This window comes from Sinohyriopsis cumingii, unplaced genomic scaffold (genome assembly GCF_028554795.1).
Source record: "Sinohyriopsis cumingii isolate HCF-2022 unplaced genomic scaffold, ASM2855479v2 utg002197l, whole genome shotgun sequence".
In the NCBI taxonomy this organism is placed as follows: domain Eukaryota; kingdom Metazoa; phylum Mollusca; class Bivalvia; order Unionida; family Unionidae; genus Sinohyriopsis; species Sinohyriopsis cumingii.
In genome coordinates, this window is record NW_028316154.1 from 26,184 (window position 1) to 44,765 (window position 18,582).

Consider the following 18,582-nt stretch of genomic DNA (forward strand, 5'->3'; position numbering starts at 1 on the left):
TCCCAGCATGCATTCATAATCAACATGGAAGACGAGGGCCTGGGAAAATCAACAGCACTGGCTTGATTTGTTTATATTGACTAACTACACATGTATGCTACCAAATTGAAAGTACCGGGAACAAATTATGCCAAAGAGCTCGAGGAGAAAGCAGTCAAAGCCCCAGCATCTCCTTAGTAAGTGTTTTTTTAATCTTTTATTCTTCGATCTGTCGCTCCAAGCTTGTATTGGGCGGTTTGTGTTCTCGCATGCATTACATGCAATTACGCGTGCGCACGTGACCTAATATATAATGACACATATTCATTTAATTCAGTACATGGGTTTGATTTTTCTGTATTTCGAGTGACTGTTTATCAGTTGCTTGTCTTTTATTGTGTGTAATTGTCAACCATAAGCCCCGCATTCCTATTGAATACCTCGCGTGCATTTCATCGCGAACTTGGCCTGTTCGTTCCCCACGAGTGGGCATGATAACAACCACTAACAAGTCGTTCCTTGTATTGCCTGTGTGGAGAAGTAGGTCAGCTAACAAAACATGCATACGCACGCTACATTAGCTTGGGGGATATATATAAAGAGATAGGTAATGTCGGTCTTACGTGACTCAAGCGCACGCCGGAGTAAACTTGTTTACTTGAATGCATATACATGTACTATAGTGACTTGAGAGAACCAGTTTGACTAGTGATTGCACGTTCGTCTTATAAGAACAGGCGTTCATCCCATATTTAGATTCTCACGTGTTGACATGTCACGACTGACATTGTTCAAGATATGCCAGTGCTGTAAAGATTACAAAATTATTTTTGACATTTGTGGAATAAAATTATAAGTTTTCATTTACATTTTTCTTTACAGACATTATATAGGGATGACTCCAACAAAATAATTATTCATCCCCCATCCTTCAAACTATATATTTTTTATGATCAAATTTATTTTGGGGGTAAATTGTTACAAACATTTAACAGTGATTTTCTTATACTGTGCTCTTATTGTGTAGATAATTTGCACTCGTGTAGTAATAGTTGTTTTGTATATATACAATATGGGTCTGAACATTTTCAGCCTATAAATCCTGTTTCTTCTGAGATAATATAAATCCTGCTGGCATGATGATAAGTTTGTATTTTACATATAGGTGTTGCTGGAATAAAAGTTGTCAGTAATGATGACACTTTGTTGGCTTCACATTAAAATAAACTTATATTCTGTTCTGCACTATATTTACTAAGCAAACTTACCATATCACATGACTCAAAGATGTATCTCAGGCTCTGATTATTTTAATGCATTTCAAAGGAGAAACTCTATATTAGTCAAAACCAGTATGTAGCATCTTTTATCCCAAAAGCAGGTCAGAATGTTATAATTAAGGAAGGAATACCTATCTATTACTTAAGAATTGAAGAGCCATCTTCTCGCTCTAAATACTAGAGCTGCGTACCATGAAAAATATTATCTTGCGATAAGCAATATTTATGAACGTACCTCGATAAGTGCCATAGCATAGAGTAGTTATACTAGAGACGAACAATTTAATGTTCTGACGCAGGGGCCTGACACTATTTTAAAGAAAAATTCCATCTATTAATAGCTGGGAAAATATACTACTCTGATGTTTGTTGCAAAAATAACACTATATCATTTCCATTATTCAAAGAAGAAGAAAACCATATTTTGCAGTAAAAGTAAATAATATATCTCAGCTCAGAAGATTACAGCCCTCCCTTTTAAAATATTCATTATCTTGTAGCAGATGAACTTCATGTGTGTCTGTAATAATTGTATAAAGTGTAATCTAAACATTTTAATTAGAGTGCACTCTACCTGTAAAAGACATTGTGATGACATTAGAGAGCTTGTTGATAAAACATGAATTGCTAACACATAAGCATACAATTTACTTGCTATACTACTGATATAAAACTGCTCTGGTGGCCTAAGTGGTTAGACCATCCACCTCTGATGAGGGAGGTTGCAGGTTTGAGCCTGGGCTGAGTATTACAAAAGACTTAATGAAATGGTACCAGTAGCTACCTTGCATAGCGTTCAGCGTTAAGAGGTTAATGTTAGGGCTTGTCAGCCTGGTGTCATGATAATGTGATGGGGTGGGACATTATGCTACATGTCTGCAGCATGATGCCCCAGCCCCAGTGCTAGACATTAAAATAAAGTGTCACACTACAGACATAGTAGCAATATGACTGAAAATTTTGTAAAGCCCTGTTAAAATTCCAAATCATACTCACACACATGCTAATGATATAATAGGCAGGGAAACTTTGAGTGGGATGCCAACACCCTGGCAAATAATTTATCAGAGAGGGCCAGTAAATAAAACACACTGCCTTGATTAATGAGAAAATATTTAGTGGGCTATAGAAATTAATGATACCTAAAATTCAAACATAATGTAACTTCCCTCCAGAAAATCTTGGGATGATTTGGAATCGTATAAAGGAATACATGTTCTTAACATATTACTATACACAAAAGAAAAAAAAAACTTACATCCGACATATATTATTTATTTTTAATCTGAAATATAAACAAATTAGATTTGATCTAAAACTTTTCATACATGACAAGTGTCAAACAGGTGCTTAAATGATCATGAATATAATTATATTTGTAATATTTGGAATTATTTTGTCTTGTGAAAACTTGATGTTAACCCATTACCTCATACAACCATCTTTGGACGCCTCTACAAAAGTCGCATCAAAGCGACTTTTGACGCTTCTACAAAAGTGCCATAGAAGCGCCTTTTGACGTCCGCTGTAAACATCAGCCATTTTAAGCCGGTTTTCGTAGCGCCACCTTCGGGGAAAACCCCTTATTAGATACTACATTCATTTCTGTGAATGACAATTACGTCAGATCACGTGGTCACTGTTTATGTACTGGTCGATATCTGCTATTTAAATAACTGGGTCGTAATCTCCACTCTCCAAAATGGCAGTCGCGGATTTCATTCAGTACTTACGAAGTTTTCATGATTAGAATCACAACTATGAAAGATTCAATAACCTAGGTAAAGGCTCTGATATTGATATAGGCTGCAATTAGTTTTTATAAATTATCAAATTTAGATGACTTAGTGATGTAGACACGGATGAAAAACTTGTAAATTTCGAGTATGAGAAATGGCAGCTCTACGGTTGGTCACACGGCCTCACTGACATGACGGTGAACGAATTCTCTCCAGATTTTAAAGCACATAACGAATTCTCTCCAGATTTTAAAGCACATAACAAATTCTTCCGTGATAAATAATTACACAGCTATAACAATCGGACTTTACTCTTAAATTGTTCCACATGTAATAGATGTGTACCAAAAATGTAAAATGGTTAAAATTGCTGTTAAACGTAACATACACTACATTGCTTAATAGTTCACAGGCAAGCTATGCGTATGCGGTTGACTAGGTAACCTGTGTTCTTTGTATAGCGAGCTGCACTTTGTCACTATGCTCTATGAGGTAAAGGGTTAATATCATTAAATTCATAACAAAATTACTCTGGAATTTCCTTACTGACAGAAACTAACAAAGTACTAGTACATGGAGAAAGTACCATGGTACATACCACAGGAAAATATACCTGGGAAACTGGTATACTGGTAAAATCATTATCCCATCTACTAAATATCACTTAGGCTTAATGCACTTAAATGTTTTGTATTATCAAAATGACTTGAAATTGAGACAGGCTGTGACTTGATTGTCAGGGACCAGGTGTGCCTAGATCGAGTTGAACAAATGTACTGTATCAACCATATCAGTAACCCCTGATGAGTCCGGTATGAACGAAACTGGTCAGGGATAGAGGGGTTGACTAGATCCCCACCAGCAGATGGGAAATTATGCCTTCACATCCTTTCAGTCATCACTTTCTAACAGTATCCAATTATAAGTGAAGGTGACCCTCAGCAGGATACCAGTCTGACAGAGCCCATAGCGACAGAGAACCTGATGAATCTCAACAAAGTACATCAGCACTTGTATCCAACTCCTCCACATCTACAGTGATTAGAAAAGATGTAAATGCAAACAAAAGGAGAAAACACAACATTCTGGTTTCAAAATGCTAACAAACCAAGCATTTGCTACTGCCTAAGTGTCTATATACTTTAACCTATCTGAACACAATGAAAACTATATTCTTTGTCAGATAAAATAAATCCTTTTAATCTGATAGAAAAATCTCTAGTAGCAATATTAATTGGAAAGGTATTTTTTTAAATTGGATTTAGAATTTACATACTCTGCAGCGGGGCCCCCGAGTGGCCGAGTGGTCTAAAGCGCTCTCCGTTACGGATCACTGCCATCTCACCTCTGTCTGCTAGGTTCGAGTCTCGGATTCGACCAATGTGGGTATGTGAGAAAGCTTGCCAGTAGCTTCTCGAGGGTGGGTGATTCTTTCCGGGGTATTCTCGGGTTCTTCCTCCACCATTAATACTGGCCGCCATGTATAGCCTATCGTGTGCTAAAAAATGGCGTTAATCCCTACAACAACAACAACAACATACTCTGCAGCTGGTAGGGATCAACATCTCTGTTTAAATGGGAGTCCAGGCACTTTTAACTTAATGTTAAGTTTTTATATTTGTTCCAGTAGTATAATGTTAAAGACATGAATGAAAAAAAGAGGAAAGATTCTGGTTAGCATGGTTTACTAAGTTAAAACTTTAAGTTGGTATATTTGAAAATATAAAAAAATCATACAGGTCACTAAAGAAGATTTGTTACATTTTGAATTCCATTTAGTGCAGTTCATCAGGTCCTCAGCTATTGATAATAATACTAATAATTTTATTGCCTTTCACGTTATGGAAGACATAAGGGCAATAAACACATACAAAGATACAAAAGACAAGCGAAGTACATTCATAGAGGTACAGTATGACAGAAAAAAGTGATAAGACAGGCACAAATATATATACCCTGTGATATTAAATAAATGTGGCAAGTCAAAAGTGCCATGAGGTACTCATTTCCAAAGCAGGTGATGGATAGTTCAGTGCAGTTCTTGGTTTGACATGTCCATCAATGCAACAAGTAATGTTTGTATTATGTTTCAGGTATTTTAAAAAATTTACTTTAAAATGTTCTTTTTCTCTTAAACACTAGGCAGATCCTTACCAACTAGCTTCATAACGTAAGAAGTTCATGAATAAATACAGAATTGTGAAGTAAGATGACAGCAAACTGCAATATAAACAAACACAATTTGTACATTGCATTATTGTTGTGTAGAGGCTACCCAGTCAAGTTGATTTCAACAGTATTTCTTTACAGAAGTCGTCATGGAAAGTACACAAAATCGATTGAGAGATAATAGAGGATTGAGCAACAAGCATGACCTTATATCATGCTCTGTCATTAACATTATTTACTTTTATATTGTGGCTGACGTGATTAATGAAGGCATACTATTGCAAACATTGAAATATGCTAAGCAGGTATTAAAAGAAAATTTTTTATTAAAATGTCAGACACTAACTTGTATGCATTTTCAGCAAATTTACTGGAAACTGAAAACTCAACAAATTAAAAAACAAAGAAAAATATTAAGATGTTGGTATTGATTGATATCTATTTATAATTTTTAAAAATTATGTACCAGAGATATGACAGCTTAGAATGACGTTATGAGTAGTGATCAAGTAGATCTTTCAGTTGTAACTATGTCATTTTGAATATCATTTAACTATGTCATTTTGAATATCATTTCATTGACCTAAACAGGTCGCAGCAGGTTACATATTAATAATGGAGTCATATATGTAATTTGGGGAAAATGCTCTGCTCTTAAACATCTATTGATTGATGACATGGTTTTTGAAAAAGGTCATTTAAAAAACTACATCCAAGTCAAAGTGTTGTGTGCATAATTTGTGCTATTTCTGCTTGACGGTAATAGATTAAGAATTTTTTAGATTCATATGTGGATAAAATTCAGAAATATGTATGATGTAGGGATGTATCATATTTCCAAGGAAAATAATGCATTCAGCAGTAGACTGGTATGGTATAGATTTGTCACAGAGAAAAGCAATTAGACGTTAGTTCGATCACTAAGCAGTCTGGTGCTTACCTGCTTGAAACATGGCAGAATCAAAGCCCACGTGTATCCTGGAGCCATGTCATGATGCCGTTTAAACAAAGTTATCATTCTATGTTTGTAGTGCCTTGATAAAAGTCATTCCCATTTCAGCTCCTCCAAAGCTGTCAATCATGATGTAGAATTTTTTTGCCCCTCAGTGATTCTACCTGGTTTATTATTTCTGTGTCATCTGTTTCATACTGGGTATAGGGGCCCCGAGTGGCTGAGTGGTCTAAAGCGCTCACCGTTACGGATCACTGCCATCTCACCTCTGTCTGCGTGAGTTCAAGTCTCAGCCTTGGCTAACGTTGGTACGTGAGAAAGCCTGCCAGTAGCTTCTCGTGGGTCGGTGGTTCTTCCTGGGGTTTTCCAGGGTTCTTCCTACACCAATTATACTGGCCGCCATGTATAGCCTATCTTGTGCTGAAAAATGGCGTTAAACCCTACAACAACAACAACAAGATTTACTTTATTTGGAGATTGAAATTCTGACAAGAGAGACTAACTTTTTGCACATACACAATTTTTCATTTAAAGAATGATTTGTTGCTTTCGAAAGAAGAGTAATTCAGAAAACGAGTGTTCATTATAATAAATGCAGATACTGTAAGTATTATGTACAGCTGTGCACAACAGTTCAAATAGAGCAATGTCCGCAAAGAGAGAAAATGTGGTGGTGCTGGTCATTTTAGGTTAACCAAATATTGAAACATGTTAATATTTTTTTGAGTGATTTGAGCACATGATAAAATCTTTTATTGCAATACAGGATATACTATTAGTGGAGAAAACAGAGTTAAAGGTGGCAAATCTGTAATTGAAGATAAGTTTACCTTGGTTTTAACTCACTATTAAAGTATTAAATACTATCATTTTCCTTTGTACCACTAAAATGTATTTTGCCCAAATTTGGATGGCGGGAGTCATGGCGGCCCTTGCCCTTAGGATCCTGTATGCAACACTGAGAGTATATAAATGCTGAATACCCATTTTGTCATCACGATGTGAATAAATAATAAAGTGCTTTTAAGTTATTCACTTTTTTTGTATAAATTACCTATACTTTCAAGATATCCATAGCCTATCATGTGCTGAAAAATGGCGTTAAACCCCACAACAACAACAACAACAACAACTGGTAAGAACATAATGCATGAAGTTTCAGCAACCAGTACATTCATATGAAAACATTGTATTACATCACTGCTTTTTGTGGTTGATTCACAAACAAGATTCCCTTTTTATCATAAACGTAGGGACAATTACTTTGTGAAGCAATGTTTAACTTTTTGTGTGTGTTCTGTTAGTAAAATATTGATGCCGTGATTTCATTGCAAGTAATAATGAAACTTCTCATCCTTGACGAAATCCGAGTGCAAATATAGGAAATTTGAGTTGACGACAATTTCTTTAGATCACTTCTCTATAATGAACTGGATCAGTGAACCAAATGTTTTTCATTCACCGAGTACTCATTTTGTTGGTTGCCTTGCAATCTTTGATCATGTTTGTGAATGAGTCAGCTAATTAAAATTAGTTGATTGATATTACTTATGTAATATTTTGATAACAGTGTTTGATCAATCAATTGACCTGACACACAACCATGGCTTCTGGTCTGTTAGCTCTTATTTGGGTAGGAATTGCATGCCTTTTACTTTTCTTTATTCCACCTTATTTATTTGATTTGGTTCAAAAATGTAAATTAACATGAGAGTTTAAAAAATCAAAGCAAATTTATTTTTAGCTAAGTATAACGATGTAAGCAGATGCTTATGTAACTTGGAGATCAAAAAAAGTTCAGCACTTAATTAGGTTCTCACAGAAACACTCCAGGATACAGCTGTACTTGTAGATTTTGACATTTTTCACATTTGAATACAAGAGAGCATATTGAATTTATGATGATTGGACTAAAAATGAATTAAAAGGAGTAAAACATGAATTTCATTTGACAAAACTATTTATTTGGTTTTGTTGTTTTTTTTAAGTGTTGCCAACAGTATGCATTAGCGACATTTTCATTGAATGAAATTTCTTTGAATATTGTTATTTATATAGTACTGAGAATGTTGTTGGGCAAGAAGATTGAGAAAAATCATAACATTTTATTAAACGTTGAGAATTTTATGATTTAGATTCAGATTTCCTGGTACAAACCATCGTTCTTTGATGAGCAAATGAGCAATATCAATGCTTCATTAATCATTTTTTATCACGATAAGGTTCAAAACCCCGGAAATTAGTTATGATACTTAGGATGCTTCTGAATTAGGTAAATATGACAAATCTAGTTGAAGGACCAAAGTTTATAAAAAAAATGTTCCATGATTCTAACGTTATTCTTACCAAAGACAACAATTGTACAAATATTTCAGGACTGTGGAGTACCTTGCTCTAATTGATTTGAGAATACAGATCCTGGTCACACCTTTCTTAATGATTTACTTATTAACCCCTATAAGGTTTTTTTCATTTTCTCCAGAAATGAGGGTTGTAAAGATACTTTTGGGGTTACCTTCTGACTGAATCCAAATACATCAGCGTCAAAGAAATTTTCATTTTAGTCGGATGTCTAGGTTTTTGATTGTCTATTTCACTCATGCATGTGCAGAATGGTAAACATTTGTCTCCTATTTTCCTTTTCTTTTTTTCCCTATTGGACTCAAGTTTTAATATGATCTAGCCACTTTTTAGTCCATGTCAAGTTATCCTACTTTTTGCATAGGTTTACTTGTGTACAATTTGGACAGGTCTGCTTTAGATCTCAGGCCAAAAAGTATAATATCAGGACACACACTGTGGTTCCAAAAATGATAATTTTGCACCCCTCCCCCTTGGTTTTTTCTGCAGTATTTTGAAATGGTAGTAGAAAACCTACATTATTTGGTATCATTGTGGATATACATTGTGACTCCGCTATAGCATACTCCGTTATTATTTTTCTTGTACAAGAAAAAGTAGTTTTTTCTTCTTAAAAGTACGAAAAATAACGCATAACAAGTTTATTCTGGGATCGCATAGGTCTTCGCCAACTTGGGTTGTTTTATCGTATTGGCAGCAAAACATACCATGTGGCTATTTTTTTTATTGGCAACATTGTTGGCTTTTAAACTTTTATATACAACCATTGGTTTGGAGTGCAGAAATTCAGAGGCACCTTGAAAGAAAGCTGCAAACTGGATATAGAATATACTGAAATTTATCTATTGTTACATAAACAAATTCTTTGTCAATATTGGCAAACCATCTAAACAGCGCATTGTTATATTATAATCTGCTTATCTTGACATCTAGCAAGAGTATGCATGTTGTGAAATATCAGCTTTTTTTTGTTGTTGACATTTCTGGTAATGGAGATCAACCAGACGAGGTATTATCTCGTAATTTATCTTTCATCAGATCTTCGGCTGCTCACTATTAATTAATATATTTACAAAGACTGACATTTGTATGTGGATGGTAAGTAAAATTCCTCTTCTTTTCACTCAGAATTAAATCCTTCAGAACACTCACATTTTCTGTAATAATCCCTGTCATCAAACCAGAACACCTGCATCTCTATTATCTGTTGACCCTTTGTTAATTTTCAGATGCTGCTACCATATTTGTAAAGAAATTTAAAATAAAAAAAATACATCTTACTTATTGGTTTATTCAATAGGCATGGAGGGACAGTAAATAGAATAGTCCAAACGACAGCCAATTCCTTGTCAAAAATGTACCCAGATAAAATAGTTTGCTGAAATTTCAAAGGAAACAGATTACCTTTGAAGCACTGATTGTTATGAAAATGTACTCAGCAAATGGAGAAAAAAAAAATCTAGTCTCAAACATGCAGTGCAATTATTTGATGTTGCCGCCAACGTAAGAAATGGGCATTTGTTTGGTTCTCCAAAGCTGTCCTTTAGCGGTGACTTCAATAATGCATGCACCCTTCATCAAAGAAAGCCGACTAGAATCTTTAAAATAAAACAAAGAACTTTTCATCAAAGGAAGTCAGTACCAAACTTAAATAAAAGTGATGGAATCTGTTGGATTTTTGCATTTTCCAACATGACTGGAACACATTAACTGTGCCATAAAAGTTTTCTTTTTGTAGAAAAAAGGTTATGCTTATGAACGCTACCAACGTCGGCTTAAAACGCAAACTAACTTTTACCAACTTGGGATGTACTGAAAAGTAAATGCTTCGTCATTCGTTACATGATTGTGCTATATATTTCCACTGAATTCAGACCAGTTTGACCTGTGACAAATTTATTGAACATTTTAAAGCTTTGTGTGTTCATATTTTCGATGGAATCACTTGCATTGTGGATTCAATGTATATGACGAGGTTCACGGCTGAGTACACGGTGTTGATACTATTCATGCTATACATTTAGACATGTATATATAAACAGTATTCACGTATATGTACCAATTCGTGGTTCTCTAAACAAAGTAAACTATTATATATGTCTTCTGTGTTTTCACTACAGGTGTATTTCTCATTTAATATGCATCAATTTAAGATGGTAACTGTGCCGATGAAGCACATATTTTACCGCCTGCATTTATTACCTACACCCCATCCCCACAATTTTTTTTTGTTGGTATGTGCATAATTTTCTTCAGCTAACTGACCTGGTTGCTTATAGCACGTTTCAGTCTATTATGCAGTCGGGTTCTATGGCTCGCAACTACTGTGTTATAGCAGGGTCACGCTGTACATCTATTTACTTTTCAGAAATACATCCCATATTGGTTTATCATAAATGATGTTCACGTACAACCTTATGATGCATAACTTTTTCACATGGGGTTAAAGAGTTAAAAGGTTGAGTTCATGAACTATAACATGTACACTGTGGGGGTAAATTATTTTATTTTGAAACTGAAGATAGTTTATTTTGCATGGAGCAGGACATTTATATTTTGAAAAGTAATTTGATAAAGTATCAGCAAATAACAATGTTCTTTAAATATAATTAAAGAACATACAAATTTGGATGTAACAGTGCAGTGTTATGGTTCCTGATTTATTTTAATGTAAATTGACCGGACTGTTTCAGTAATCAAAAGACACAGGTTGTGGTGATAGAGCAAATAATTCAGTAAAGTAGGAGTAACATTCTTTGCTGGCAATATTTTCACAACAATGGCAGATTTTCATTGAGCCCGGGGCTGTCTTAATTCCATATATAAAATGGCAGTTACCTAAGTTAGCAGTGAGACTTCAGCAAACAATGGCTGAGTTCCTGTGTCAAGAATTTAACCATGTAGATCCAACACGGGAATGGATAATCTTTACTTACTTTGGCTGAGCAGTTAAAAGGTCCTTGGATTATTTACTCATGTAACAATTAAAACTCGGTTACATTCCATGAACATATTTCTCAACAATACAGTTGTTTAAAGCAGATGTAGGTTTATAATGGTTGTATGTTACAACTTATGACGAGCCAGTAATAACACCCAGTATTAGTTATTATTAGCCATGCCACATTGAGAAGCTAAAGTTTTTGTTAGCTGTAAGCTGTTAGATAAAGTGTTGCAATATCATATTGAAAAGAACAATTTGAGAGAACTGAATATTACTAAACCTTCCAACTGATACGATTTTGACACAGGTCTTACAAAAATGACCCTTAAAATGCAGACTTGTGGAATAGTAGCAAAAACTGGAGATATGATTGCAGTAAAACCTGGGTAATTGGCTCATATGCATTTGATTTGGATACAGGTTTCACATTAGATACATTTTAGTTGGTCAGGGATCCATACTAACTTTACGGCAGTACCTTGGATGCTTTAAATAGCACATATTTTTTAATGTAAAACTTCTGCATGATCAAACTGTTGATGATAGAATTTTCAAAAATGTCTCCAAGCAAGCAATAAATGTTCAAGATGAAATGAAAATAAGACTCTTAAAAAGTATTTATAGTCAGTACAGAAGAACAAAAAGAATCCTTAGATTCTTGTCAGTAAAAGCAGGAAGGGAAACAGTTATGTTCTTTGAACATCACATGCCGATTTGAGTGTCTTATGGTGGAAGATATGATTGCTCTTGTCATGTGAAATTGGAAAAAATTTCCAAGAATTACGTTAAGAAACAACTACAAGCCATTGAACTGGATTGGGTTTGGAACTGAAGTTCATGCAACTGTACATGAGGTAAATAAGGTCTCTGTGTACTTTACAAACTTTTTACGCAAGTATTATGTTTACCATCACTGCATCAGTTTCAATACTGAACTTTTTAAATACATGTTTTTGAACTTTACAGTATTTTCTTACACCTTACTGAAAACTGATTAAACTTGTGGAAAAAATCAACTGCCTTACTGCAACAGCCTTGTTAGGTTTGACATGTCTGTATTTCTTGTGTGCAAGACATAAACCTCAGCCATTAGTTGTATCTTTTTATCCTCTGTTGTTGTCAGGCCAAACAAAAAGATCTGTTTCTGGTTGGCCGACCATCCCTGTTTCTCATTAGTGACTATCTTCTTTTTCCCCACGGTGAAACAAAATCATGAATAAATAATATAATATAATATAATATATATATATATATATATATATATATATAGTTCATTTTATTTTTAAATGACAGGCCTACTTTAAATCTAAAACCAGTGCAATAGGAAATGCCCATTTTTTTCTTGGCCTTATTTAAAGATGTACCGATTAATTGGCCATACTCATCAGGCCAATTATTAGAACAATCTGTATAATCGGTATCGGCAGAAATAATCGGTGCTGATGTAAACAAATTTCCAAAATAGAAATTCAATCTTAACATTCATCTTGACACGGTTTGAATTTTAAATCAGAATTAAATAGTTGAAATTAACAAATAAACATTTGATTTTGGAAGTTAATTGAAAGACGATAAATCCTTAAAAGTAAGTACTTTTTAGCACACTTGCTGTAAACTACTGCTGATTGTCTGCACATGACAAATTATCAATACCATTCATGCACTCATCCCAATCACAGCAGCCAACCAGCCAATGAGGCCTTGTGTTGATGTTGAACTTCCAGCATACACATTAGCAGATAGCTAGCGAAATTTCCAACTACTACGAAACTATGACTCACTATAGTTAATCTGTTCTTTAGCCAGTCCTGCAATACTGCTAATCAATGAATAGCGGTCGCATGCTGAAACAGCTGAACGCTGACATTCAGATATTATGCAGCATTGATATTGGCATGACAGCACCGTTACCCCTGGATACCCCCAGCTGCTTCAGTGCACGATTCACAGTTTAATCAGGAATTATTTTAAAGTAAATGCTGTTGACGAGTCCAAAGTAAATTGAACACTTTGCAAAGCATGCATTTCCAGAGGTGGAAAGGATTCCAAAACCTATATGACATCAAATCTTGTCCAGCACTTGCGCTGCAAGCACATCATTGAACATGGCCTGTTTCTGGCAGATTAAAAAGAAAAGGATGCTGTGCAGTTAACCTCAGCAGATGCTGCAACCCCTAGTACTCTGACTATTGACGCCATGCTGGACCGGAAGCAGCTATTTGCATTTAACAACCCGAGAGCTATTAATTAGTACAAAGCTATTGCAGAATTCATGGCAGTAGATATACAAACATTTTCCGTTGTTGAAGACATTGGATTTTGACATCTGATGGCCAAGGCAGAATCGTGCTGTAAAATTCTAAGTCGGAAGTTCTTTTCCACATCTTTGATACCTGACTTGCATAAGGCGATACAAAGCAAGGTGAATGATGTAGTTCTGCCCAATCTGACCTTAGTCTGACATCTGATGTGGTCAGACCCATCCATCAGTGTAGCCTTGTTGAGTCTTACGGCACACTGTCAGATGGAAACAGGTGATTTTAGCAGCAGTGCCTCTCGATGAATCACACACAGGAGAGTATTTGGCGAGCAAACTGGACAAATTATGCAAGGAATACAACATTTCCAAAAACTCATATCCATGTTCTTCTGCATGAACGAGGTGAAAACATGGTTAAAGCAATGTGTCTGGCTGCAGTCGACAGCATCAGGTGTTTTGCACACATGCTGCAGCTCGTTGTCAGTGATGGCATTCTGTCGCAACAAGCTGTCAAAGATGTTTTGGTGATCTTGAGATCCATAGTCAGCAAGTTCCCACACTCCATCCTGGCACAACAGCAGCTCAAAGAGCAGCAGGAAAAATTTGACATTGCCCAAAAGAAACTCATCCAGGATGTCCGGACACGGTGGAATTATACATACAATGTGTTGGTTTTGTTATACGAACAAAAACAAGTATTGGGGGCTTACGTTCCTCTCAATGACCTGCCTAGTCTAACAGCCCAACAGTGGGTCTTGATTAACAATATTGTGGACATGTTAGGCCCATTCGCAGACATTACCAAGGAAGTAAGTGGTAGCCAAATATCCTTATTTGTCATTCTTCCTTTGCTGAAAATGCTCCGAATGTTGCTGGCTCAAGATCATGAAGCTAGTCAAGGTATTCAGACAATGCGCTGTGATATGTTGACATCACTCAACACATGCTTTGCTGACATTGCCAGCAATAAGAATCATGTCTTGACCACCATCTTGGATCCAAGATTCAAATATCACCTATTCAGCAAAGAATTACTTGTGACCAGATCCAAAGAATGGCCTAGAGCAGAATGCATCATAGTTGCATCAGCTGGCAAGCAGGAGGACTGCCCCCAACCAAAAAAATAAAAACTGAAATGCCACTGGACCATCAGTGTTGTGTCTCTGGTGTTTGTTTTCTGTAGCCTGTGACGAACCTGTCTGTACCGTCAACGAAACAACCCATGTGGACAATGTTGTTGACACGATGCTTGAATTGTATCTGGCCAGCCCTCTTTTTCCAAAAGAAGAAGACATATACGGCTGGTGGAACGCTCAGATTTCAGTTCGCCTACTTGGCCAAATTAGCTATATGCTATTTGTCTGCTGTCAGTATTAGCCGCAGCCAGTGTACAGTGACGTCTAACTTTAGTCTTAAAGCATGCATATTATTAATTTTAATTATTATTGGGTTATCGTTATTAACATTTTAGAGTCATTTATTGAAATCTAGTAATGCGACCTGCATCATTGAAGGTGTCAAGATAATGTGACTGGGTGGGACATCATGCTATGTGTCTGTGGCTTGATGCCCCAGTGCCTGACAACAATATAAGCTGCCACACTGCAGACATCGTAGTGATAATGACTGAAATAATGTTAAAAAGCTAAGTTAAAAATCGTAATCACACATACACACACACACTTTTCAGTCTTTTTATCAACAAGGTCATCTCAGATCTCACACTATTTAAAACATTTGGTCAAGTATTTCTGGAGCTCAAGACCCAATAATGCCTCCTTTAGGAAACAAGAATTGAATCAGTTCAGTACTGGCTTTCTTGTTTATATGGAATAATCCACGGGCAAGAGTATTCCATTGCCTGCTTGGCTTGCTCAGTGAGGTAGCAGGCTTGTCCTAGGTGGAGGTCAAACCTTTGACCATTGGACAAACTTTCACAATCAGCACAATATAAGGCCCCAACTTGAAGGTGGGGAAATTTCACTGGACTTGTTTTGGGAATACTACTCGAAGTACAACCTCCACAATCTCTACAGATACAAACACATGGGGGGGTGGGGCAAACCTCCATCCATCATTACGGGATGCTAGTTTATTGTAGGCCCCTCAGGATCATCTTTTATATATCAACATCCTCAGCTGTAAACCTTTCCAAAAGCTTTTATTAGTGGCTGAAGAACCCACATTGGAATGGAGTTCTTGTTCTGTCAGCTCCACTGTAGTTACTTATCTCAAACAGCAAGACAGAGCCATGTCTCCAAACCTGTGTACAGTCCTACCCACTTATATTGACAAGCCGCCTATTTCAACAAAAAAGCAAAGTCCCAGTCCCTTTGTCTACTATTACTACCAAAATTGTCATGCTTATGTAGAGGTCGAGATAAAAAATAAATGTACATGTCGACAGAAGCCATTGGTACCAGTTTGAACAAATTCTTTATTTTCTAATCATTTATGTAGACAAGCTGCCAGTTCGGACCCATACTTCGTTCAACAATTGGTTGATCTTGCCGCCAGGCTTTTATTTTCCAGTCTAATCATTTATGTCTGCAAGTGGCCAGTTCCGACCTGTACTTTGTTCAACAATTAGTTGATCTTGCCACCAGGCTTTAATGTTGTGGTCGGATATAAAAACAGGCTTTTGTTTGGTCCTATAAAGTTTGCTGTCATGCCGACTGAAATAAAAGCAATGAAATCTGATCGATTCTTGCATTTTCCAAAGTGATCGGTGATTAAAACAACTTTATTGTGCTGTCCAAGTTTACTTTTTAACTTTGTTTAGCATGTGTCAATGAATACAATATTATGCCTTCATCAATCATATCAGCTGCATATATCTTGTTCGCTTTTATGTACATTTCACGATGACTTCAGTAACTATAAACATGTACTGTTTAAACAAGCTTGTTGGCAGGTTTTCTTTTCCCTAAGAATAGCCCCATCCCCTTGGTAGCCTCAATAAGATGGAAACAGACTGTCCAAAATCTAGGCCAGTTTAAGTACATGTACTTGAAGCATGTAAATAACAACTATGCAACCATGTGCTAATGCCAACATTGAATATTGACATTGAATATGGTAGTGAATGTTTTTCATATCAGGATGTGACAGATGTAATATTTTATTGTGGATTTTTATTACACATAGGTAACCAAAATGTGATTTTTCAGTGACAGGTTTTGTCTTCATGTACTCAAAATTTCGGTTGTTTGTTTTCTCAAGGTGTAAATGCTACTCACTGACTACAGGTCACCCCTTACTGATGAATTTAACTTGTAGTTTTTTCTTCACCTCCCCCACCCCCCACTTATCTCAACATCTGCATATGTTGACAACATTTCCTCAGCCCCAAGGATGTCGACTTAAATGGGTCGGACTGTATTTTTATTTGAGATTTTCTAAAGTGGTCTTTTCAGGGACAAATCCATATCCACGTTCGTCATATTCCATGTCAGCTAAATGTATTAGCAGGCTCATAGTCCTGCAAGAACCAACCGATACAGAAGGAATCGTCACTTAATGCTTTGTTTTTCGCTCAATAGGTGCCTGATGGGATCAACCAGTGGTGGCTGTATTTGCCACAGGTGGAATGCCTAACTCTCAGCTGTCTCATCATTCCTCGATCCAAAGGCTGGGAGAGTCAAAGTTCTTTTCTCTGTAGACTGGAATGGCCAAAGGTATACACTTACATTCGAACACCTGTTACTGAAGGTAATATGGAAGCAAGAGAATTGGAATGTCACTGCATCCTGTTTGCTCCAACTCAAATGGGAAATCTTGGATCGAGCATATCGCCAATCTAACAACAGAATCTCTAGGATATTGAGAAATTCCCTTGTCTGCTTAAGCAACCAACAGCAGGTGTTTCAGTCCTAGCCAGAGTTGCTGAACCTGCATGTCTGGATCTTATTATAATACACCCTCAGGAACAACGGTTTTCATAACCAAAGTTGGAGAAATGGCTCAAACAAGACTTCCCCTTAAAGGCATATGAAAACAATGGAATATATTCTCACTGTGTTGTGTACAAGAACACTTTATACCACTGCAAGCATTCTTTACTCAAGAGATAACTTCCTATGGGTCTTTGATGAGAAACAACACCAATCACAATTGAAACCTACCAAGCCAGAATCACTGGTACCCTATGTCATCATGAAAGAGACAATAGTGGACAAACCAAAGACCTATCTGGTATTATGTCCATTTTTTATTTCACTCATCCACTGGCATTGGATCCTTGCAAAAGTGGAATCCATTATGGGTACTAGCATGGCTGAACATGACACCATTTGAACCATATTAGACTGCTTCCTCGCTGCATTAGCAAAAGGCTGGCAGAATTGGGAAAATAATGCTGTATGGTGGACTCGTGTACATCAGGTCAGTATCACTCATGACGGCCCCTGCCTTCATTGCCAAGAACAGGCTGCCATTCCATGGGTAATCAGACTTTTGTAATGCATTCCTGACTACTTTTGACACTTCATCGCAAGGTCATCTACAGGACCCAGTGTGAGCTTGGAAAAGACCAAGCCATTGCATCCAGGGGGATCATGGCTCTTCTTACCCCTCAGAGAGGGAAAAGATATATCAGCACATACATTTTCATCCTGTATAAAGTGGGTTGTGTGTTCCGCATATGGGAAAATAACCCAACACCAAACAAATTTGGTTCTAATCTCAGAACATGAAGTTAGTAAAGTTGCCACATGCATTAGTACAACTTTCTAAATCTGTTATTATGGAAATCTGAGTACACTTCTTCAGCTTTTACCTATGAGATCTTTCATCTTAAAAGGCTCAACTCAGTCTAGTGGGATCTATGGCGATGGCACAACATATTACCTTCCCAACTCATTAGACTGCTTCGTTAGGGCATGGCTTCAGATCTTGAT

The 18,582-nt window shown here is 36.4% G+C and overlaps 1 protein-coding gene across 1 annotated transcript in view; it reads left to right on the plus strand.

The window, feature by feature from the left end:
- The first annotated feature begins 37 nt into the window (after positions 1-37).
- LOC149770946 (uncharacterized) overlaps positions 38-18,582 on the plus strand; it is a 64,130-nt gene continuing 45,585 nt past the window's right edge. The window contains exon 1 of the mRNA XM_089948950.1: positions 38-176. Within this exon, the coding sequence (XP_089805076.1) occupies positions 128-176 (49 nt within the window). The 5' untranslated portion in view covers positions 38-127. The remainder of the gene's footprint in view (positions 177-18,582) is intronic.